The 25,920-nt window shown below is 38.3% G+C and overlaps 2 protein-coding genes across 3 annotated transcripts in view; both read left to right on the forward strand.

Annotated features, from left to right (window-relative positions):
- LOC150075795 (uncharacterized) overlaps window positions 1-13,763 on the forward strand; it is a 35,175-nt gene extending 21,412 nt beyond the window's left edge. The window contains exon 2 of one of the 2 annotated variants that reach the window (XM_090387539.1): window positions 12,788-13,763. In XM_090387539.1, the coding sequence (XP_090243665.1) occupies window positions 12,876-13,349 (474 nt within the window). In that variant the 5' untranslated portion in view covers window positions 12,788-12,875 and the 3' untranslated portion in view covers window positions 13,350-13,763. The remainder of the gene's footprint in view (window positions 1-12,787) is intronic. The other variant, XM_090387538.1, reaches the window with a different exon arrangement.
- Window positions 13,764-15,706: 1,943 nt separating this feature from the next.
- Window positions 15,707-25,920, forward strand: part of LOC150075796 (uncharacterized) — a 40,212-nt gene continuing 29,998 nt past the window's right edge. The window contains exon 1 of the mRNA XM_090387822.1: window positions 15,707-15,918. Within this exon, the coding sequence (XP_090243948.1) occupies window positions 15,838-15,918 (81 nt within the window). The 5' untranslated portion in view covers window positions 15,707-15,837. The remainder of the gene's footprint in view (window positions 15,919-25,920) is intronic.

A 25,920-nucleotide genomic window follows, 5' to 3' on the forward strand; every position in this document is an offset into this window, starting at 1 on the left:
CTAAAAAAACAGGAAAAAGACAAATCCCAGTGTTCTCTTATGTGTTCATACAGCGTACCACCATTCGGCTACTGACCATCAGGTAAAATACAGAGCTATTGTGCAGTTAATTCTCAAATAGGCTTAAATGTGCTTGTTATTATTTACATACTAATGACATCTATGAAGACAATTATATGCAATATACTTCGTGTTTTATTTTTGTTTTGGTATTCAAGTGACCTCTTTAACTTGAAGTGTGGCAGTAATTTCAAAACTTGGTTTCCACTATATTTCTCATGGCCTACATCCGCTAGGCTTTGTTAGAATGCGGAAGTTATTCGCTTACTCACTTCCCTTTATTTGTTCGTAGATTGCTGAATCAATATAATGATGCCATCCTCTGGTAAGCACCCTTTTAATGTCCTAAAGAGCGTCCAAAGAATCGTGAAAATGCAATTTGCAGAACCCCAGAACGTGGTCTGGATTGCATTATTTATTTTCATTAAACTGACCATTTGATATAAATTGTTTTTATTTCTTGGTTTTCTGTTCTTCCGATAATTCTATGATTATAGCAACGATGATATAGTGATGTCTCATGTCCTTAGCAGTTTGGGGGGGGGGGAATGCCCATCTTTATAATATATCAGTTCCTTAACTTTTATTTTTTTCATAAAATTTATTTGAAGTGTTCATATTTATTTATTTATTCTTTTTAGTTTAATTAGGGGCCGACCAAGGTATCAATTATTTCTCCTTTACCTAGTAGACAAAACTGGTGGTAAAGAGGAGTTGGGTAACTATAGTCCAAGTGATTTGAGTTCTGTGGTGGAGAAAATGATGGCGTTTGAAAATCATGGATGTGATTCAGGACCTCCTCTTAACAAATGCTGGGACTATTCAAGATATCATTTTTGTCAAGATAATGTCTTACCAATCTAGTAGATTACCATGATGTAGAAATTAAACAGTTCAATGCAAGTAACAGTTTTGACATTATATAACTAAATTTTAGTAAAACCTTATATACCGACACATGGAGCTGTGTAAACGAGGAAGCTGGAGTTATGGATTAGATCCTACGCTGGATTGCAGGTTCGTTAGGGTTGTCATACATGGTCAGTTTTCAGGAGATGGACCGGTGAAACAAATGGAGGTGAAACCTCAGAGGTGATGTTAGGTTCCCTTCTATGTATCATTTTTATAAATGATATTTATGAAAGTGTGCGAGGTAAGCTATCAAAGTTTGCTAATGATTTAAAGTTAAAAGGGTGGTTAACAAATTGAGCCAGGCCATGATGCTGCAGAAAGACTTGGATCGGTTGCATATGTGGAAACAAAAGGTCAGTTCTTCTAAATTAAAGATTATTTCTGGGGACCAGAAATTCTGTAGTCATGTATAAGCTAGGAGGTGAGGAAGTGATTCAACACGAAAAAAAAAAAAAAAAAAAAAAAACAGGTGTTACGATTCAATCTGAAATGAAATTTTCCATGCAGTGTGAACAGGTGGCTATGAAAGCACAACGTGTCCTGCAAGTGATTTATAGCAGTGTTTTTCAACAGGTGCTACGGTAGTATTCATCACTTCTGATTTCATTTGAAGGAATAAATTGTTATTCCTTCACATATGAGAATAAATTATAAGAGGTGTGACAATAAAGTTCCTGGACTGGTTCAATAAAAAGAACACAAAGTTAAGCAGCTCAAAAATTGTTTTTCTTTTATTCCAAGTAACCACCACCCGATTGAATGCACTTATTACACCGTTATAAAAGTTAGCGAAGGCGTCCAAAGAGATGATGTTCAGTTTAGTGGTTACATTTTTCTTTATGACCTCAACAATCTGAAATCTCTTTCCTTCGAAGGCAGTTTTCACCTTGGGAGAGAAGAAGCAGAAGTCCGCTGGTTCAGATCGGGAGAGTAGGACGGATGGCGGACATATACAATGCCTTATTTCGTCTGTATATATTGTCTGTAAATTACATATGTTCTGTGGTCGATTTTCTGTTTGCTGGGCGAAAACCCCGAGTTTCCGGGAGAAAAAACCATGCTACTCTCGTCTGAAACCGACTAACTCAGCCACTTTCTGAAAAAATTCCTCACGTCATGGACGGGACTCGAACTCAGTTTTCCACCCGACGTGGAGAGGACGGCTATTCCACCAACTGTGCTATCCACGAGGTCAGTGATGGACAAAAATTTCTTGAATGGAAGCGCCCAGTATGCAGGAACGTTGGGTTCATGATCGTTGTCATGAAATACGAAAAGTTTCATCCCATACAGATCTTTAAAAAAAAAAACTGTCATCTTAGGTCCACTCGAGAATTACACCATTTAACCATGCATATAACCGTACATATCTGTAAACTGCGTGTGTTCTCTGGTAGGTTTGCCGAATTTGCTCTACAAAAAAACCCCTAAGTTTCCTCTCCTAAGATCGACTAACTCAATCACCGGGTGAAAAAGAGCCATAAAAGTTCATCGTCATTGATGCGATTCGAAGCCGGTCCCTTCCATCTAGTGAGAGAGGATGGTGGTTATAATCATTTTTTTTTTTTTTTTTTTTTTATGAAAACCCCAAACACGAAAGGTATCAAAACCTATAGTACTTAGTACCATGCATGGGTTGAAGGAGAAGTATGGGAGGAGGGGGGTGCCGGAAACTTTGCTCTAGAGACTGAACATGGGTTTCACCACTTCAAGCCTCCAATAAGCAAAGTGGTGGTATTTCACCGGTTGATGAAAGTCATCTACCACCTACATTTTTGCTACCTAGCGTGAAGATCTCCCATACGGACTTAGGGCTAATGCAGGGTGAAGACCTAAATTTTAAAAACACTTTCTAAAGACCAATAAAAAGACCTGTGCCACATTCTGGGCCATCCACAAGAAGCTACTAGGCTGCCACAATATTAATCTAATCGGTTAACACGCCGAGAGATGTCTCACTCCTATAACTCTGATTTCTCCTGGTGAAAGACTTACTACCATAATTCTGTGTGTCTGCCTGCTAACTCCCCTATCAGAAGGTGGGTTGCTTCTGCATGGGAGCCCCTCTAGCCTTGTTCTTCCTATTTCCAGCTGGAAGTCTTCCTATCATCCTCCTGTGCCTTCCCCTTTAATCTGAAATTGTCATTCCCATGCACCCTTTCACAATTTTTTTCCTTCTCTCTTTTACCATTTCCTCCACATTTTTTTTTTTTTTTTCTTTTTTCTATCGGGGCCCTTCCCGGAAAATTCAGGTGCCGTCCAGGGTTCGTCCCCGGCCATAGTACTCCTACATATATTTACTTACTGCCATGGCCCACCACGGGCGAGGGGGCTTGCCTTGGTTTCCCAGCGCCCCACAGCTAAGAGGCCAGGTGAACATAACAACACAACTCAACATTACACTGAATAAACCCAACACTTACTCACACGCACACAATCGACCCTTTACAGTGAACTGTGTGCATCACAGATACTACGCGGAGTTGGGGAAGACCTCCGGTGCCACCAGACAATTAACACTATGCCCTGTACCTCTCCGGTCTCCTGCACTAGTCTCTCGTAACAAATTTCTAACGGTGAAATTCTGTGGTGACTGAACCGATTAGAAGAAAACCCCTAGTCCAGGGGTCGGCAACCAGCGGCTCTTTAACTTTTAGCCCACATGAAGCACAATTTGAAATGAGGATATAGAGGACTTAAGCAAGACTAAAATGCCTTAAAACTGAAATTGAAGATTTGGAGAGGCAAAAGGCAATTCTACACAAATGGACGGCGATAGAAAACCATCCGATGAGTTAAAAAAGCAAGACCAAATGTGTTCGATATGTGGAGTAGCTTACCGGACACGTATATAAATTTGAAAATATTTGCGTTTGGACTTCTCACACTTTTTGGTTCGACGAATTTCTGTGGGCAAATATTTTCGAACATGAACTATATTAAAAATAAATCAAGAAATCGTCTGAACAATGCGAGTCTCTCAGCATGTTTAAAGATGAAAATTGCGGCATACTCGCTTAAGTTCAGCAGCAAAAGTCACATTAATTCGTACCTAATTGGATATTTGTTACGTTTTTTTCAGTATTTATAAATAATATTTCAAAATGTATATTTTTTAAATAAAACGCCTTCCCACTCTATTCCATTTCTTAAAAAACTTCCCTCCCCATCCTCTCAGCTTGAGCTGAGGTTTCTCTTCAGGTTCTCTTTTTTTTAATTAGGTCAAAAATAGCTCTTCGCTCAAAACAGGTTGCCGACCCCTGCTCTAGTCAATTTAGTCTTGACCTCCCTGAAAGCTCACTCTTCTCGATGAAAACCTATCCAGACTTGCTAAACTGCCAACTCGCCGGATTGATGATTCATCAGTGCCCTCCCCCAAAAATACCAAATAGAAACCAGCAGTTTGCACTCAGAATCATAATCACCAACTTCAACTAATTAAGAGGAATGTTCTCATGAAGCATCATCCAACATTTCAAAACCTCATACAGTGATCCAACTAATTTCGAACTATAAAGCCTAATGATGCAAAATTTTGGATAAAATCGGGATCAAATCACGAGAAAAAACGGCTTAATTTATATAACTAAATTATAATTTGTAAATAATAAAATTCAATAATACACTGCTGGACAAAATTAACAGAACAAAATGTTTTTCATGAATATTTTATTGTGCACAGTGTCACCAAAGGCGAATATTTGTTATTTAATAGGCATTCCTGGCGTGCAAATTCCGAGTATCCAATAGAAATTAATATGCACCGCCTTACAGATTTCACAATATGCAAATTATTGAAGCCTATAAAAACAGAGGGTTGCGACCACATCATTCGTTCCTGTTTTTTGGCTTGCTCAGTAGGACAGCAACATCTCTAGTACTCAGGATGGCAAGTCATCGTCATTTAGATTAGGGGTTCTCAACGGCAGCGAAAATAGTTTTTTTTTGGGGGGGGACGAAAAAATCATGGGCATTACAATGGTTTGTGGCTCTCCAAAGTTCAACCCTACCTGACGACATCTTGTTCTTTAATGTTTAATTTCTCTCATTCGATTTTGTTTTATTTACCCTTGAGACAACTGATTTTTAACATATAGGTATATTATATTAGGAATAAGTGAGAAATTTTGATAAAAGGAAGATAGTGGGCGTGATTTAATTCAACTACCTTTGCATAGGCCAGGGGTCGGCAACCTTTTTTTTGAGTGAAGAGCCATTTTTGATCTAATTAAAAAAAAAAAAAAGACAATCCGAAGAGCCGCACCTCAGCTCAAGCTGGGAGGAGAAAGAGGAGTGAGGGAGTTTTTTAAGAAATGGAATAGAGTGGGAATTTTGCTGCTGAACTTCTTAAGCGAATCTCTCAACATCAGGCGAGTTTGCCCTAATTTTCATCTTTAAACATGCTGAGAAACTCGCATTGTTCAGGGGGTTTCTTCATTTATTTTTAATATAGTTCATGTTCGAAAATATTTGCCCGCAGAAATTCGTCGAACCGAAAACTACGAGAAGTCCAAACGCAAATATTTTCAAATTTATACGTGTCCAGTAATCACCAACGGTAATCAAAAAAGATGGGAAGGTGATAGTAGGAGAGGAAGAGGAAGAAAGGGACAGCTACTCCTTCAACTCACACATTCAAAAACTCATAAATTCCACGCATCGAACACAATTTGGTCTTGCGTTTTCAACCAATCTATCGCCGACCATTTTCGTAGAATTGCAAGGGCAGCCTTTTGCCTCTCCAAATCCTCAATTTCAAGACATTTTAGTCTTGCACTCCACATTTCCTTGATTTTTAAGTCCTCTAACTCCATTTCAAATTGTTCTTCGTGTGGACTAAAAGTTAAAGAGCCGTAGTTGCCGATCCCTGGCATAGGCATTAAATGCTTAAATGCTTTCAAAGGTAATGTCTCCGCTATCCTTGGCATTCGCGCCTTTCCGACCGCTGCAACCTTGGCAGTGGCATGATTAGCGTTGTTCATTTATTTATTCTTTTATGAATAAATAAATATATGAGTCATGGATAGGATGAGGAAATGTTTCAGTCTATTATTTCTACTTTCTAACCGACAGTTAGTATTGATTTATCGTTTCCATGAGTGCAGTATGACACGTACTTTGAGTAGTCCGGGGTTCAAGCCCCTGACTACTAAATACAGTCGATCTCCCGACCCAGCGTGGCAGATTTTGGTCCATGCCCCTCAACAAGAATCGTTGAGGAGGCTTCCATCCTGTAGTGGATTGATAATGGCTGCTGCTTATCTTACCTTACCTTATTGTTTCCATGTGGAAGTTGTTTATTCTTGATCCACAGTTCTTTTGTGAGTGACATGGGCTATGCGAGTTAAATAGTTTATATTTTATTATTTAATTCTTTGTAGTTATTCGACCCATCATCAATCATGTCAGGTGCTAAAAAAGAAAGTGTATTCTGCAATTTTATAAAACTGGTAGTGCTCATACAGTTGCTGAGACTGTGATACAACCCGCATTAGACACTAATTTCAACAGTGATGCATCAAAACCCTTCCAGTATTCTAAAACCATTGCCATTGAGCAAATTCAATTCGAAGACGAATCGATAAGATATCAGTTAACATTGAAGGGCAGCTAACTGACAAACTAAAAAGGAGAAATTTTTCTATTCAGATTGATGAATCCACAGTTACTGATAATAAGGCCCTTCTAATGGCATATGCTCGTTATTTCGATGATGATTGTAAATTGCAAGAAGAGATGTTGTTTGTAAAAGCTATAGAAGCTGACTATACTGGAGCATCCATTTTGGCTGATGTAAAAACATAGTTTGATGAAAAACAAGTACCACTGGAAAATTTTGTATCCTTCCATTGATGGTGCTACCTCCATGGGTGGAAGACAAAGGTTTTATAACCCACCTAAATGTCCCGAAATTCTTGCAATACACTGCATTGTGCACCGACATCATCTGGTTGCAAAAAATATTAGTCCAGTTCTTTATCAATCTCTCAGTATAGTTATTAAAACCCTGAATAAAATAAAGTCCCACAGCAAATATGATCGCCTTTTTAGAAAATTTAATGTTGAAAATGAAGAACAGTATGCGAGATTTCTTTTACATCCAGAAGTAAGATGGCTTTCTAAAGGAAACTAACAAAAGTGGCTTTGATTTTTCGAAAACTTAATGAACCATCACTTCAACTTCAAAGGAAATTAATTACGTTGATAGGCTGCAAACGTATTAAAAGCCCCCACTGAAAAACTGGATATATTTGAAAGCAATTTAATTGGAAAACAATTTAATAGTATGCAAGAGTTAGACGAAATCAATGAATCTCTCAATGAGAATGATCTTAAGAATTATTCAGATCATTTGTGTTCTTTAAAAGGTGAAATGTAAAATATTATTTTCTTTTGAAGTGAAGCCATGGATGTTAGATGCAATTGAATGCGATGTCGGATCTGCTAGTGAAGAATTCAAGAACTCGTTCAATTAGCCAAGAATGCAAATATAAATTCAAAAAAGGTGGAATGGCTGAGTTGTGGGCATAAAAAACAACTAAACTTCTTTATTCAACAGTGTGGTCTGAAATGGCCAAGTACTGCTTTGTTTTCCAACGTCTTATATGTTTGAAGGTGGTTTTAGTTCAGTAAATAAAATTTTAACAAAGGAAAGAAACAGAATTGATATAAGTTGAAGAGGAGACATTAGAACATTAGAATTAAACTTACTAACATCATACTGAACATTGAACATTAGCCAAAAAGCATCAGGCTCAGGGATCCCACTGAATAAAAAGAGTAAGTATAAAGTATTTTCTTGTTCAAAATGGGAGTGATTAGGAAAAAAATTGCCTATAAAAAGCCCTTTAGGGGGCGATAATTAAAAAAAGGTTGAGAAACGCTGGTTTAGATGATTCTTCGAGATTGCGAGCCGTTGGACGACTTGAAGACGAGCAGTCCCAGGCGTAGGTGGCACGTTGGCTTAACGTGTCAAGCAGTGTCGTCTCGGCACTATGGAAGCAGTTTCGGGAGAGAGGAACCATTATAAGAACAGCTGGCCAAGGTCTTCCGAGGGCTACGTCAATCAGAACAGGCCGCTATCTGGCTCTAACAGCAAGATGGAACCCTACGATGTCCTGTCATCAACTGTCTCTTGGAGTTGCTGCGGCTACAGGTGAAAACATTTCCAACCGGACTGGAATGCATACCACTGGCAAGGACGCCATGTTATTAGTATTCGATTAACCCCAAACCACCGCAGAGCTCATCGAAACTAGTGCCATGAACATGTGACTGGGAGCTCTGACAAATGGGATACAGTTCTGTTTACTGATGAGTCCCGTTTTAGCTTGCAAACAGATTGTAGATGTTATTTCATCTGGAAACAACGAGGAATGTAGTGCCATCCTTCCAAGATCAGAGAAAGGGATACTTATGGTGGAGGCAGTGTTCTGGTGTATGGTGGAATAATGAACAACGGCCCCACCCTTCTTCATATTTTTGATAGGGGTACCATAACGGCGTAGAGGTACGGAGAACAGATCCTCGAACCCTATGTGCGACTTTTTAGGGGTGCCGTTGGCTCAGATTTTCTTTTCATGAACGACAACGCCAGAGCTCAAGTTGTGAAGGAATATCTTGAAATTAAAGATGTCCAACGACTGCTGTGGCCAGCACGATCATCAGACTTAAATCCGATGGAACATTTATGGGACACCCTTGGGCACCCAACAAATAAACGAATAGTGAATGAATGATGCTAGCGGCAGTTTTGTGAAGCCAACTTTTCCAGCCGTTTTTCTAAACAGCATCGCAAAATCGCTGTAGACCGTTTTGTAGTATTCCTGGTTCATTGACAATGTGAAAAAAAATTGGTAATGAAGAATGCTCTGTGAATCAAAAAATAAGATAAGCATGATCTTGACGTCTGGTCAGAACGTCTTGCTTTTTTTCTTTTTTTTTTGGACTTTAGAAAAGTTGCAGTCATCCATTCAAAGGACTGGGCCTTCTACCGTCAGCAATGATGGAAGAAACAAAGTGTGGGTCAACCAACAGTAGCACGTTGACGGAGATTCTGACTGAACGCTCGTTGCTGTCTGTGTCATTAATCATAAATTACAAATCCGTGTAAAATGGCAAAACATTTTCGGATTAAACGAATAGTGTACTACTCTGTGAATCATACCAATTACGCAGTTCGAGTAAATTTTACGAAGTATAGGCTAGTTCTATTCAAGCTTCTCTTACCACAAACATCAGATGGGTTTAAGGTTGCATAAATGTGTCATCTGCAAGCATATTGGGAGACATTACATTAACAGAAACTGTATCCATTTCAGAGTGCGACTGTACAAGAATTGTTGCCAGAAGATATGAAGAAATTTTTGCCAGTGGCTCGTTTTCAGTGTACAAGTGATCCTCGATTTCTTGGCCATGTCCTTGATACAGATCAATCATATTTTCAAGAAATGGATGCTCAACTGTCAAAACACTTACTCCTGGGCAGAAGTCAACCCACATATACGATTGTCAATACTCATTATCAACGTACCTTTACTGTTTAGTATTGTATTCTTGGAGGACAATCTTATTGGATCTTTCTTTTACCAGAAAGTTTCTCAAGAATGGCGTATCTACATTTTCTGCGGAATAATTAGTAGGAACTATTGGAAGACATCCCCTTAAAAATGGGCAGAGGATTTGATTTATGCAAGACTGTTTTTTAACCTTATTACCATGTAAGATAGATCAAAAAACAAACAAAAGAAACCCTATTATATTAGGATTGCTCCAAAACAATCTTCTCCACTCACGTGGTGCGTTATGTCCATAAATGACTGTTCTCTAGTCGGTTTGTCTCTTTTGCTGGACGAAAAATTCAAGTTTCCGAGAGGTTAAACCTTCCTTCCATCGTTTGAGGGCGACTAACTCAGCAAGTGAAAAAGAGCCCATAAAAGTTCCTCATGTCATTAATGGGATTTTAACCTGGTGCTTCTTTCACCCGTCGTGGGAAGAACGGTGGTTATAACCACTTTGCCACACTCGAGGACACGCCAGATGAACTGAGAAATCACATTCTGGAAGATTCTGAAACCATTACGAATAGCCCTGAAACTATGAGATATGCCAGGAAATCGTGGATTCGCGCCCTCTTGGCTAGTACAGTTGGTATTATCTCCGTCCTCTTCAAATCGGGTGGAAAAGACCCGAGTTCGAATCTTGTCAAAGACGAGGAATTTTTATGGGCATTTTTCACAACGTGGCTGTGTTAGTCGGTCTCAGACGAGGGTAGCATAGTTTTTTATCCAGCAAATAGTAACTCGACCACAGAACACACGCAGTTTACAGACATTACATACTGCTCAATATTGCTTAAGTTACTGATGCGCCTAAAACCCTACAACAACCGCCAATTGTGGATTCGTTGTGCTGAATGCTGCATTGAACAAAATGGAGGTCACTTTGAACATCTTTAGCTGTTTTCCTTCAGAGTTTTATGTTTTGTAATTTATGATTAATGTTTAATATTTTGTAAATTAAGACTTGAGACATACCATAGATACTAGAGTACAGGTCGAATTCTATTTTGGGCTTCGGGACATCACAAAAAGTATCTTGGCCTGTGTATAAGTCGATATAAGAAAATGTGTTTGGGAGCCTAACCCTGACGCCACCCGATTTTGTATATATCGGCATAACGAAATAGGTTAAATGTGCAAAACTATTTGATTCAAATCCTATTTTGAAAGTAAATGAATGGAACATTTATATTAATGTATTTTATGGAATCAAAGATACTGTTTATCATTCACCTAAAAATTAAATGATTGAGTTAGATGTTCCAAACAGGTGTGCCGTGGCACAGTGGCTTGCCATTTCTTCACTGGTATATAAAACGACCCTGTACTTTTTCTGCTTTTGAAAATGTCCAATATTTCTCGATTTAAACTTTGGTATCTGTGGTTATGTGTAAAGGAACTATCTTTTTCTTATTTTCAGTGTTCCAGTGCTCTCTGGCCCAATTCGAACCCTGATTGAATGCATTCTTGAAATTCCTCCAAAGTTATATCTCCTTGAATTGGTCGATCGTGTTCTTTTGGATGATATGACATTGTTTTCCTGTCAGCCGGATCCATATCTGAAAAAATGTGTTAGGGTTGGTTTCGTTAACCCGATTTTGTGAAAGCAATCTTCAAATAATTAATGTGTTATGTTCAGGAGCGTTGTCGTGAAACATAAACCAGTTGCTGTTTCCACGAAAGTCTGGTCTCAGTTATCAAATATTTTGTAACAATCACATTTGGAAGGAGTCTACGTAAATCATCAATTTATACCATGAAAAACAACTGGGTTTTTGTTGTATGGCAGTACACCTACGCATGCTACATTAATTATTCGAAAATTTGTTTCTGAAAAGAGTTCACTTCCCCCAGTCACAAAATTTGGCTTCTGTCTCTTAAAAATGAATATAAAAGGCAAGCACTTCGGCCCTCGTGGGTAGCACAGTTAGTAGGATTGACGTCCTCCCCACACTGGGTTGAAAAGACCTGAGTTCGAGTCCCGTCGATGAGGAAAGGAATTTTTATGGGCCATTTTCACAACGTGGCTGAGTTAATCAATCTCAGGTGAGGGCAGAATGGTTTTTCCCCCCGGAAACTCGGTTTTTTCGTCCAGCAGACAGAAAATCGACCATGGAAAACGCAGTTTGCAGACAACATACATGGAGCAATGTGGTCTTAGTCGCTGATGCTCTTAAAAAAAATCCAACAACACCAATAGCAAACAGTTCAGTATCGTCCAAAACATTCAAAAGAATATGACTGACAGACCAAATTTTGAATGATCAAATTTGTCCTTTCAGACGTACTGCGTATATAAACATGTACACACGCACTCCAGTATGTATCGGGAACCTTCTCCCTAAGAGGTAATGGTTAAGTCCAGAGGTCACATGACAGGTACGCGGCTGTACCAGTTAAAAGTAGGATACAAAGAGCATGCACACTCAGTGACAGGTAGATGTAAGAGAATGGGACGTGCAAAGGACCTAGATCCCTTTACAAGGGGTATGACAGTAGGCTGTTAAACAGCAAACGTGTCCCAAAAAAGCAGAAACAGTGGGACACAGCAATTCAATTGTTGTAAAATTGTACGTCAGTGGAAGAGATGCAATTGTAGATCGTCTAATTGGTATGATAGGGCAATGCGGCGTTTTCAAAAACCATCAAAGATAAAAATCTATATAAAAAAAAATAAAAATCGAAGTAAATCATCAATTTATACCATGAAAATCAGTTGTCTGGTATCCGTCAAATCAGTGCACTTCCCAATTGGAATGATCATATAATTTTGCTATACAAAAAAGCATCCCTTTAAGCAAATGACACACCATCTAGGCAAAAGAATCACAATATTTGCAGCTTCTGTTTGATGGAAAAGTTGGTTCTTTGGAGACAGCCAGAAACTCTGTGGAATTCTGCTTCTAGCTGTCTCCAAAGAACCAAATCCAACTGCAAACCAATGTACTTTCCAATTGGTATGATGCTGTAATTTTGCCATATGAAAAAGAATCCTTTCAAGCAAATAACGCACCATCCAGGCGAAAGAATCACAGTATTTGCAGATTCAGTTTGATAGAAATTTTGGTTCTATGGAAACAGCCGGAAACTCTGTGGAATTCTGTTTCCGGTTGTCTCCAAAGAACCAAACTGCTTAACACAGACCGGATAGAAAATAACGTAATTTATTATGGGTGTCGACGAGTCTTACTCATTCTATCTTTCTGAGCTCTAAACTCATTCTAAGTTCTTACTCATTCTATCTTTCTTTACAGATGATCATCCGGAAGGGAGAAGCATGACGTGGGTGGTGTTCCGTCACTCAACACCTGTGTTTGGAAGCAGCTCGTGCGTCGGCCGACGATGAGTGTCGTTGTGGTGGTGTTCATCATACTGGGCGTTCTGTGCAGCATGGGCGCCCTCTGGTTGTGCATGTGCCTAATCAACTACAAGTGCAACAAACCGCCGGATGGTGCCGCTCACCGTCTGTCGGAGGTCAAGAGCGGCGACGCCACAGACGACGCCGTGTGCGACAACGTCGAGGGCTCCCACCCGGGCAAATTGTTCGACGAAATCACCGAAATCGGTTGCAAGGATGAGGACGCTGACTACGACTCCGGTGCCGCCGCGCTGATGGGTGCGGCACTGCTGCTGGGGGCAGGGCACGGAGCTGTGGGAGGTGGCGACACGGCGAACAACTCCTTCGGCCGCCGTGACACGTGGTCGACCCACAATGGGAGAAGTCACGGCATGTTCGGACACTCTGACGAAGATGGCGACGCCGGAGGTCACGATGGAGGTCATGACGGTGGCGATGGAGGTGGTGGCGGGGAATGAAGTAAAATTAATTAGCTAATTAAACTGTTATATCGGGGGGAACGTCCGAAAGGTGAGCTGGCCCGACGTAGTGTCAATCATTCCGGAAGTGTGAGGAACTAGTTTGTTGGACTTCCTGTTCTGAACTGTGACAGGTGGAATTTGCTGAAGCCCAACAGAATTTATTCAAACTATTTCTCAGAAGTGCCTGAAATGCTTCATAGATGGCACCAGTGTTCACATGCAATAATTAATTAACTTTTTTTTTTTTTGTTTCCAAAGATTTAAAACTGGCTTTATTGCTTTTACTGATGTTGACTTCGAATAGGGAGAGAAAAGTTAATGTAATTAATTCTAAACTGCATTTCAGCTGTGCCAATTCAAATAGAACAAAACGCTAAGGCTGTTTCAGATTAATTTTCCATGCTAATAAAGAATATTTTGGATGACAGAATTAGTGTGATTTCCAGAGCGTATCAGTACTATTAAATATTTATATTAGTTCCAAAAATAGTTATTCTTAACCCTTTTTTTTGTCTCACCCTTTCCATGTTGTTCATAATTAATTATAATGTTGATTATAATCAATTAAAATCCTATTCCCCAGAATATATGCTTTTATAATTTATATTAAAAATATATTATTAATAATAATTATGTATGTGAAATTAATGTGCCGGTTCGCATTGAATAATATAAACATAATATATACACTAATATATTATAAACAAGAATAAAATTTTTAAAAAGTCTCATTAAAAAAATTGGCATTATATAAAAGTGTAATTTCGGTGTAAAATTCGTTACTCTCGTAGACCCCTAATAATTCAATATTATAATACTTATTCCGATTTAATATTATAATTCAATATTATTCAATAATATGTAATCAATTATAATTATAATTCCAGTTATTCCCACTAGATGGCACGAGGTAGAATATCATCAAAAAATATAATTTGTTATAAAAAATGTCATATTAAAAATATTATTAATATTAATTATTTAAATGAAGTTAATGTGCCGTTTCTGATTGAATAATATAAACATAATTTATACACTAAAGAAAATGTGTTTATTTTATGTTGCAAATAAAATAAACACGGAGGATAAAAAATTAAACCTCATTTTAAAAAAGTTACCATTAAATAAAAAAGTAATTTCTATGCAAAATTCCTTACTCTCTTAGTGCCTTAATAATTCAATATTACAATATTGCTCCATTATTATTATACTCTTCAATATTATATTTATTCTGATTTATCCAATCAATTATAATTGTTAATTCTAGTGATTCCCACCAGATGGCACAAGGTGAAATGCCATTTTGTGACGTCTCTTTGTGACATCATTCTCTAACCGGAACTTAAAAAAAAAAACCATTGTGATTGCAAATTTATTTACGTATACTTACACATTTACGTAGGTCATTTGATTTCTTGGTAAAACCCAATTTGCGCATGCACACTGACAAAACATTTAACAAGCTTCTTCTGATAAAGAAATTCAAGAAGCTTTTAGATTTAAAATTCTTCTCTTGACAAATTTAATTTTTGCGTTTTAATAATTTATGCATAAAAGAATGCTTTCGACAGGTTTATTTATTCTAACCAGGATTATAATAAATAAATAAAATAAAATTTATACAGTATTATACTTGAATACTGTTTTTTTTTTTTTCTTTTTCGAATTGTAGCGAAAAAAAATTGCAACTAGAAAGAAATATGATTTGGTTGCCCTACTCACTGACAGTAATCAAATAATGTTTACTGTTGCCAGTCGGTAATGCATCAATTATGGGAACTTAATAAACAAGAATAATTTAATGAAACCCGATGGCTGTAACCAGGATACATCACCCGTGAAATTGGTGGAATGTCCTTGGCCAACTTTTTGAAAATTAGCGCTAGGTGGCGCATATCTACCATTCTTCTTCTTCTTCTAAATTATTTATAATTTTATATTTCCATTTTGGTTATAGATTCCAAGTATCTGTAAAGACCGGTAGATGGCGCCAGACAATTTCATAAAATACTTTTTCGCAAAATAAATAGATAATTATTATATATTTTTAAACACATTACTACTGAAACGAGTAGAATCTTTTAGATGGATTTAACTACGATTATTCACTTTGGTGTATTTTTACTGAAGGTATGTGAACATTAATAAAAACGATTTTATAAAATAAAAAAGAATAAACCATAAAATTTTTCAATTATGCCGTTCAGAATGATCTTGGTACCAGCCAGTCTGACGTCTTCGAGTACACCACTTGTTTCCAAACCTCATTTTTTAAATGCTAGCTTTAAATTTTCAACTCTCCCAGACGCCTCTTGACAGTGTAAAGCCAGACGGTAGTCGCTATGGCAACCGTGGGCAGAGCTACAATAACAGTTTCCAGCTTACGGGAATAGCTCGCTTCGTTGGACCTCAGATGCCTTGGAGAACCTTTCTCGAAGAGACGCGGGCTTGAATATTGTTCAACAGGCGTGGGTCCCGAGATATAATGTTACCAAGGAGTATAATACGAATTACCGCTTTCGATCTCGTCGTGGGTACGCCTACTGATAACGAAATGACGGTTGAGGTAGGTCATTTCTCATTCTTACTCTTCGCTTACGATATGTGGCTTTCTTATCTCTTAGATTAAGCAGGTAGATGAACGAAACAAGATTACTTACCACGTGTTAAATTGAAGTAGTTGTGCTCTGAAGAATGTGTTGGCCTTAATGGAACATTCACTTTGTGCCCTATTAAGTGCCGCCATGTTTTTTATGTAAAAATGATTGATAACAGTCAACGCCAAATATACTATTTGATGCCTCCTTATCCATTATTATAAGGGCAGAGGTCCTGGCTCCTTTTGGGAAAGCGAAACGGTCTAATTTCTGCCCCTTTTGAATGGAATGCTAGAGGGGCACTAATGAAAATCACTTACCAGTAGCAATTGTCGACAGACGGGTTAGTAAACAAGTAGACAATATGGTCAATACCTCTCTATATGAAGATCAGCTGGTGCAAGATCAGGACCCGGGTTATTACAAATTAAAGAAACCGATGCGTTGATTTTGAAATAAATTCATGTCCAAGCAACCAATATCAAACCGCCTATCCATGCTGCAAACAGCTTATCCATGCCTAAGTCAATTTACTATCCTTGAACCACAGTTTCTGGCCTCGTTGAGAAATGTCTTCATGCTGTGATGCGTTGTACACTACGATAAATTTCAATTTGTTTAAATACTAACTTATAAAGATATTTCGGTGGTCAAAAAGTAAAAGATTGACCTCTATTTTTAATAGTGATTGCCAACTTTGCATCGCAGAAACTAAAAAAATGAGAATTCATTGTATTTATTGACTAACTCTCGTATATATATTGTAATCCTTAGGTGGGTTTCATTAAATTTGCGACGTACGCCTCTTATAGTCTCTAAATATGTACGCCTTCTGGTACTACTTGTTCCATGTGATTTCGAAATAGGTTTTTCAGCTGATAATGGGAAATTCCAAGTCAGTGATTACTGTATATTCCACTCCTTATTTACTTGCTGATTATACGGGGTCATTAACGTCAAGCCCCAGTAATCTTGGTTATGGTAAACAAGGTAGGCTATTGCAGAATACTTGCAACCATGTTAAAATATCGGCGCATTACAAGGACAAAGAGAATTTATGCCTCCTTTGCTTCACTCCGTGATGCGACCTCTGGCAAAGGGCCAACTAACACATGACCCATATTACGAGTCAAGAGGTTTCAAGTATACTCCACCCTAGTTAAATAATAAGTTTCTTATTTCCTACCTACGTGTGTTTTCTTAGCTCGCACGAGATATTTTAGCCTAGTTTTTCATCCAGAAATTTTGAAATATTAAGTCAAAGCCATCAAGTTCTATCGTTCTTCACACAGCGCAGTGTGGTTTTGAAGTGCTGCTCATTATGAAATGAAACATTGGACAACTGCATGTATAAATAATATTCGTTATTTTATTTATCAAACAGAACATCACGCGTACTCAATATATTTACATATCCGCCTTACGACTCTAAGCAGATAGCAGATGCTTTAGGAAAATTTAGGCGGAAAATTTTTAAGGAATAATTTTTACATAGCTGCATGGATTTCTTCCAAGAAATTAGCGAGGAAGGGGGGTCTAAGTTGACACGATCGGTAAATGCGGGGTAAAACAACGGACAACTACATTTTACGGAACCCGACAGTAATATATACAGCATCAAGTCAATATACATAACTTATTGGCCTATATACAATTCATATACAAATTAATCTCGTAGTGGATGAGATTTCACGTGTTTTTTTCTTTGTTCATTTTCTTTTTTGGCTTCAACAAGAATCAGGTAACAATGAAAAACATCCATGGTCCTCGAGTGTTTTCAAACAGTTTCTGTAGGAGGCGCCTTGGTCGAAACTTCTTTGGTTTGAACTGCGCACACTATTACACTGTGTGGACCCACGTGTGTGACACTGTGATGGCTTCTTCTTCGGATAACGACGCTTGTAAGACAAGCACAACACAACAGAAACAAGGACACCACCACACAGCAGCCAATTATCACCCACAGAATTATCAGCTCCATTGTTGCGTCACCGGAATGTCGTCTGCTCCTCTTACTGCTGAGGATCTGGAAATAATATAAGAAAGAGATTTAACTCGATGTTTTGCACTATTTGACTCATTTTCTTATTTTAAGTATGAATTATATAAAGGATGAAATAAAAATTACTATCAGTACGCAGCTGGATGAAAAATCATTAAAGTGATTTTTTTTATTTTATAAAAATAAAATAAGCTGGTTTTTTTCACATCGAATGGATTTTGGTTTCTTGATACAAGATTGAAAGTTAGGAAGAAGGAAAAAAAATCTTTGATTAGCTGGAACAAACTTTCTTGCAGTTATGGCAATCACCTTAACTACCAAGAAACACGAAGTGACAAAGTTGAGGGAAAAAAATTTAAATGCTCTGACCTTCATGGAAATGTCCGGAACAATAAAAACAGGGATGCTGACCGTGTGTGACGTAATTGTACACTCCATGCAGGAAGTATGCAATAAGGAAATACCCCCGGTTAGCGTTTTTGGAGGGTGGAGGAGGGGAGTGGAAGAAGATTGTGTGAGAACAAAGACCCAATTATTCGCTTTGTCACAGAAATAAAAATGGAAACGAAAAATGTGGGGAATTATTTTGGGGAAAAGCTGAGTATTATGATATTGCTCGATAACAATCTATCTATTTCCCCACAGTCCGGTTTTCTCAATCTCCAAATCTGGTTTATATTTTAATTTTCATTAGTACGATTATTCTCGATATCTGTACCTCTATATCTTTCTCTCCTTGTCTTTCTCTTCTATATTGGAAATAAAACGATATTGGAAATAAAAGGATTTCTCTATAACGACCATAAATTTCTACCTCTTAATCTAAATTTTTACTTTTTTTATTATTACACAATCCCCTTTTAAAAATGACAGAACGCTTCACTATTCTGAAAGATCGGAAAAAGATTGAAAGTTTAGAGAAATCTGCTACACTGGACAGGATTTGAGAATGAAAGACGAAGTATCCGGATCATGAAAAGGTAATTTTGGAATGGCTAATGGTGATGAGCATAAAACGTTCTCGTAGATGGTAATCTTTTAAAAGCTAAGGCTGAGTCGTTTGCTCATCGAATGGATATTAAAGGATTTAAAAGCTCAGATGGATGGTTCCAGAAATTTAAGACTCGTCATGGCCTGTCTTTCAAACAAGTGTGTGGGAAAAGTGCAGCTGTTAACATTGACGCTACAAATGAATGGAAGGAAAATCGTTTAAAAAATGTTTTGCTGGCATACGACCACAATGACATCTTCAATGCTGATAAAACTGGACTCGTTAATCATTGGGAAAGCCCAGAAGCCTCGATGCTTTAAAGGTTTGAAGACATTACCGACTATACATCGAGCTAACCAAAAGGCATGGATGACATTACAAATCTATGAAGAATGGATCAGAGACTTAGATCACAGGATGAATGAGAAGAATAGAAAAAATTTGATGTTTGTGGATAACTGCACCCCTCACTGTCAAGTAAATGACCTACGTGCAATCGCTGTCGAGTCACTGTGTGTTAGGTGGTGTACTTACCACCAAATATAACTCCAGTTCTTCAGTCACTTGATCAATCCAGTGTTTTAAGAAAAACTACCGAAGAATGCTATTATACAAAACTGTGTTCTACGTCTCGAAAGCAAAATTCAATGCGTAACCCTGCAGGCAATGTATTTATGTGATTCAGCATGGGATGAAGTTGATGAAAAAGTGATCACCAACTGCTTCAAATATGCTGGATGAAAAAGTGATCACCAACTGCTTCAAATATACCACCTTGAATGATGCAACGTGTGAAGTTTCGCACGCTTCTTCCTCTATTAATTGCGAAGAACAGTCCAATAATAGGGAAGAAATATTTGAGGGTGTGCGTCATCACCTAAACTTAGCAAAAACTAAGGAAAACTTAAGCTTCAAAGATTACGCAGAAGTGGATGAGGACCTTGAATGTTTCAGGATATGCACGAATGAAGAGGAACTTATTGTAGACGTAATGGAATCTTCCGAAATTTGTAGCGTTGAAGATGAGGAACCTACTGTGGTTGAACAAGATGTTCCAGTGAAAAATGCCTATCAAGGGTTAGAACTTGTATGACGATTTTTTAAACCGCAGCCTAACTGCAAAAGTTAAATATTACATTTATAATCATAATTTTCTTGTTTAATACTGTAATATACACGAGGGGTTTCCGAAAAGTAAGGTAACACATTTTTTTTCTCGATGGTGTTTAATAATTGATGGTGTTGAAATTACACACCAAGAAATATTGTAAGTGAATATGCACTACTTCTCCACAAAGTCCCAGTTTTATTGATGCACTTGTCCCAACGATGGATCAGTTTATCAATACCAGTACTGAAAGAAGTCCGTGCCCACACGCAGTAACCAACATCGCACTCCCTGATGAACTTCCTCATCCGTGGTGAAATGCTTTCCTGAAAGGTGTTTTTTCAGAGGGCCGGACAAATGGAAGTCTGAAGGCTCTAAGTCTGGGCTGTAGTGGGGGATGTGACAGAGTTTCCCAACGATTACGACACAACCACTCACGATTCGTGTGGACAGTGTGTAGAATTGCGTTGTCGTGCAACAAAATCACGCCGCTTGTCAGGGATCCTGGTCGTTTGCGTCAAATGCTGGCTTTCAGTTTTTCCAACTTTGCACAGTAAAGCTGTGCATCGATTGTTCCTCCCTTCGGCAAGAAATTCACCAACAGAACGACTTGGCGATCCCAGAACACTGTGGCCATGACTTTTCGGACACTGGAAACAGTTTTGAATTTTTTGCGCACAGGAGATTGTGGATGTTTCCAGGTCATGGAGTCTTGTTTGCTTTTCGGGGTAAAGTGATGAACCCACGTTTCATCTGCTGTGACTATGCGAGCGAGAAAATCCTCTCTTTCGTCGCTGTATCGCAATTGGTTCACCAGACACATCCCGGTGCGTTTTGCTTTGTCCTCCTCTGACAATTGTCGAGGCCCCAACGGCAGCACACCTTTCGAAAGCCAAGGATATTATGAACAGTCGACTTACTCACGTTCACTATTTGTGCAATTTCACGCAGTTTTACTCGCCCTCAATGCGCCAAATTTTGTCTTCTGTCTTGCTCGATGAAGGCCTGCCCTCCCGATGTCGATCTTCAATGTCAACACGGCCCGCTTTAAATTCATTGCACCAAAAACACACCTGCTGCTTTGTCATCACCTTTTCGCCATACACAGCAACTAGTTCACGGTGAATGTCACTTGGTGAAGACCCTTCAAAAAAAAGCGAATAACTTCCCAAACACCTGTTTTGGACCACACTCGCACGGTAGCCGCCATTTTGCAAACTGGAATCTGCTGTGAGGCGACAGTACCGCAACACTGCACTGGCGATCTTTTTGAACGTTATTAAAGGGTCTGTCTGTCCACCGCGTTTCATCTCATTCCTTTTCACCATTATTAAGAAAACAAATGTGTTACCTTACTTTTCGAAAACCTCTCGTATTACAAATAAGATTATACCATATTGTATTAGTAGAACCACATTAAATGTTCAAACTTTTATTTATTTTGTCCTTCCGATATAACGATCGTTTTCTCATTCCCCTAGGGCTCGTTATATAGAGCTTCGACTGTATATTTGTCCATTTACAACATCTTCTAAACATCGGTCGTTAAAATCTCTTATTCAAACTTGAAAAGTCATAGAAAACTCAGAAGTGTCAAACGAGTTGAATAGGCACTTTACAACGATTTTTGCATATCCATGAAATGCAAAAATATTATCGAGTGTACTCAGGGTGCCAAATGGGAGTATGAGGAAGTATACACGGTGTCTCAAAAATACACGGCATAACTTCAGGAATGAGTTCCTCATATGTAGACAATAAAAATATTTTATATCAACATAGTTCCAGAAACGCTTGGTTTCCGAGTTATTAACCGGAATGTCTTATCTCCCTCAAGTGATTTCCTTCATCACAAGGTACTGACAGAATCTGGTGGTTCCCCATTCCGACCATGTACTCAAATCAGGAGCAAGAGGATATGCACTTTATGTACGGTTTGGCGACAGCAATGCTCTGGAGGCTTGTCGTTTGTACCACGAAAGGTTCCCAGAACGAAGATGTCCAGATAGGAAAACGTTTGAAGGTATCCATATGGATACCTTCAAACGTTTCAAACGGTCCCTTCGAACATGGGACCTTTACACCGCATGCTGCGGACAGAGGCCGACCAAGATCTACGACTCCTTAAGTAGAGGGGTGGACCAACTGCCTGTCATCCACGCTCACTGATTTAAACCCACTAGATTTCTTTTCGTGGGGCCAGTTAAAGTCATTGGTGTATTCGACTCCGGTAGCTGATGTGGAAACTCTCTGCAATCGAATTGTGGCAGGTTGGGAGACAATAAGAAACATGCCAGGAATTTGGCATCGTCTTCGCGAGTCCATGAGACATCGATGTGAGGCCTGTATTCAGGCAGAAGGTGAACATTTTGAACAATTACTATAAGGTGATGTGAACAGTTAAGTGTCAGAGACAGACACTTAAAACCTTCAAAACTCGGGAACCAAGCATTTCCGGAACTATGTTGATATAAAATATTTTTATTGTCTACATATGAGGAACTCATTCCTGAAGTTATGCCGTGTATTTTTGAGACACCCTGTATATATTCAAGTATACGGACCCCACTTACAAAGAATTTCCACAATGCAGATAAGGCAGAATCCTTCAGAATATCCAAACAGACAGATTTCATCGACAGCACCCAGGAAAACCAAATCCAAACAGGCCCATACCATCTGCATAAATGGGTACTTCATGTTCCAACATGACCTGACCGTCATCCTGGTGTGAGAAAAATGAAGTCCAAGTTACCTGGCAGGCCCATCAGACTTAAATGGACCTTTGGAGTGAATTAAAATCAGTTTGATCAAGGTCCGACAATACATCCATCTTCTACAGCCGAATTAGCAACTGCACTGATGAAGAATGGATACAAATTCCAGCTGCTTGCCATGAAACTCGTTTCAAGTGTTCCGTTACAAATCAACTCTGTCATTTGAGCAAAAGGTGGAGCCAAACATTATTAGTTTGTTAATTAAAACTCTTTTTCCAAAGTTGATAGTTGCTGAATACTTTTGATGAATTAGTTTATATCTATATTGACCCCGGTGGCACATAATAACTATGGTATGTTCCTGAATCTCTTCTAAGTTGAACCAATTTTATCTTTAGAACCACTAAAAAGCAGAAATTAGACTTGAATAGTCTCCAATATAATTTCAAAAACTTGGATTCGACACCTATAGTCACTGTAATCTAAAGTAAACATAGTAAGCAAATTATAAATATTAATAAATAAATAAATATATGATATAACCAAATCTTCACGTCACACGTAACCCGGAACTGAATCCACATGTCTAAAATTATCCAATCTTGAAGTAGGGCACTAATTCATCAATTATTCAAACTGAAATTAAGGGCTTCCCATCCTTCCTAGAAGAAGGTTTGGCTATGCGTTTTAAGTTTCTCAAAACTTCATAATTATTTAATTCAAAACATTTGTATCTAAACATAAACAAGACTATTATCAAAACTTATAAAACCGTTTTCGTCAATATTAAAACAAGGAAAAATAGAATGATGGCTGTTTGGTCCTTGCATTTAGTCAAGAACCAAATGGTCATAATACATTCATGCTGGCACAGAAGAAAAAACATACCTCATAATTTTACATTAAGTATTATAGCGATCGAAGGCGGTAAAAGCACTCTCCATCTTCTCAGATTGGTGTAATCAATATAGACTTCTTCACTGACAGTATAGCCAACCCTTTATACTTGGTTGGAATGCGTACAGATCCTTGTCGAAATCGTATACAGATGACTCATGCAATTTCCAACTTAGATGATCTCAAAAGCGTCCCTAAAAGGTGATTCCTTACTAAAACTTCGATATATCCGCTTCTCAACTATAATATAACTGAGCTGTTCAAGAGTACCGGTACATACACTATTGACAATTACTTACCTAGCAACCGAAGTACCAATTTTCCTAGCAGAAAGTCCTTGAGAGAGACACACCTTACATTTCTCACATTCAAGAAAATCTTTCGACATCGGGTTTTCCCCCAAGTTCATGGTCTTGGTGACAGTCCCATTGTCAACTGTACTTCACCAATTCGCAATCCTACTCATAGATGGCGATTTTTGTATCGGACAAACAGGAACAATCGCTGTGGGACATCTTGAAGGACACTAGTACAATTGCAAAACCTATTCGACTCAACGACGATTGCAAAACCTATTTGACTCAACGACGATCATTTAATAAAACCTAATAACTGATACGACTAAGTCCCACTGGTGTATGAAACATTAATGGACGCTGTATATAACAACAAGATGCACGCAAAGTCAACAGCATAGATGTGATTTTAAGTCATCTGTCCACATTCTGGTGATCAAGTTAGATTATTTCTACAACCGGAAAACATCGTGCAAACTTGGTGCAAAGCTCCATCAACCCGTGCATTAAAATAACCTCTCTTATTTTTAATACATAGGCGAACAGTCGCATCTACTTGGTGCAGAGCTCAATCGACCCACGAATTAAAGAGACCTTCTATACAACTAATTACCTTCGGTTATTTTTATAGCATCTTTAAGCAAATTTCCACATACCTCTCTATCCTTAGGTGCCGCTGCTTTTCTGTACCGAGACCCTCAGTTGTGTCCGTGCAGCTCGCTTGGTTCCACGCAGCCTTGTGGCAGAATCCAGGACGATAATAGTGACTGAAAAATAAATAAAACAAAAAGAAAGAAGGAAAAAAAAATCCCTCATCTTACTGGGGTATTCCCTAGCCGTGAGCGGAAACCTGATGGAAGGTTAAGCCCAGCTGCTATGACCTGTTCGCGTCCTCCTCGTGTGTTGTCCCTATCTCGATCCCCCCTGCACGCCAATGACGTCATCAGAATAAACAGTGGCACGCGGATAATGTAGAGGTCTCGCGCGCATTACTGAGAACAGTAAACTTTCCCCGCAAATATTCGCAGAAGCAACAGTTATTAAAGTGACACACAAACCAAGAAAGATTTAGTCGTTGGGCACAGAAGGGGCTTCCATCCTTCTGGTATCGATATAATTACCCAGAATTCCTATTATCTTTTACAACACCACACCACCAGCGGGACTGTTTCTTTTATCATAAACTGCATTTGACAGAAGCTGGAAATTCCAGTCTTAAATTGATGACTTCTGTAGCTGAAATAAAGAAAAGATTTCCTTATTCGTTTTAATGACCTTCAAAGGGTTGCGTATTCTTCGCAAAGTTTTATTTATTTATTTCGATCCTTTAAAACCAATATATTTATTTTAAAATATTTTTTAAAGATATTATGGGGTGTTTTGATTAATTAACGGCAGGTGGAGCTGTTGGAGGGTAGAATAGTTGTAGTTTGTCGTTTTTTTTTGTGTGTGTGAAAATAGACAGGTGTTATTTATTCGGTTGAATGACGTGTGGCATTGTAATTCTAGTCACACCCTTTTTGAAGTTGGTGGGAGAGGAGGGGGAGTTCAATGGTGTGATTAGTCCTGGTACTTGAATAATACTCTTTGTGGCAGATGTTGGGCCTGGAAGTCACTGCTACTCACTCACCTCTACCTATTTTCTCCATTGCCTAATCTGCATTGTTCATGGAAGCGAATTGTGTTTTGTAATCAAAATACCACTTCGCCAAACAGAAACATGATTTTCCCCCTGAAGGATAAAATAAAGAAGTGTATTCTGTAATTAAAAATTATTATTATTAAATCCGTTTATTATTATAGCAAGTGATTGCTTTCACCCCTTTGACACAGCCAACCGGCTAGAAGGATGTACAAAAATGCAAGAATGGCAATCTTTACAATGCAATATTTACAAAACATATTTACAATATTTATAAAAGTGCGAATTATTTACAGTATTATTTGCAGAATGTAATTA

The sequence above is a fragment of the Mastigoproctus giganteus genome, chromosome 13 (assembly GCF_048544385.1).
Source record: "Mastigoproctus giganteus isolate SK-2022 chromosome 13, ASM4854438v1, whole genome shotgun sequence".
Taxonomy (NCBI): domain Eukaryota; kingdom Metazoa; phylum Arthropoda; class Arachnida; order Uropygi; family Thelyphonidae; genus Mastigoproctus; species Mastigoproctus giganteus.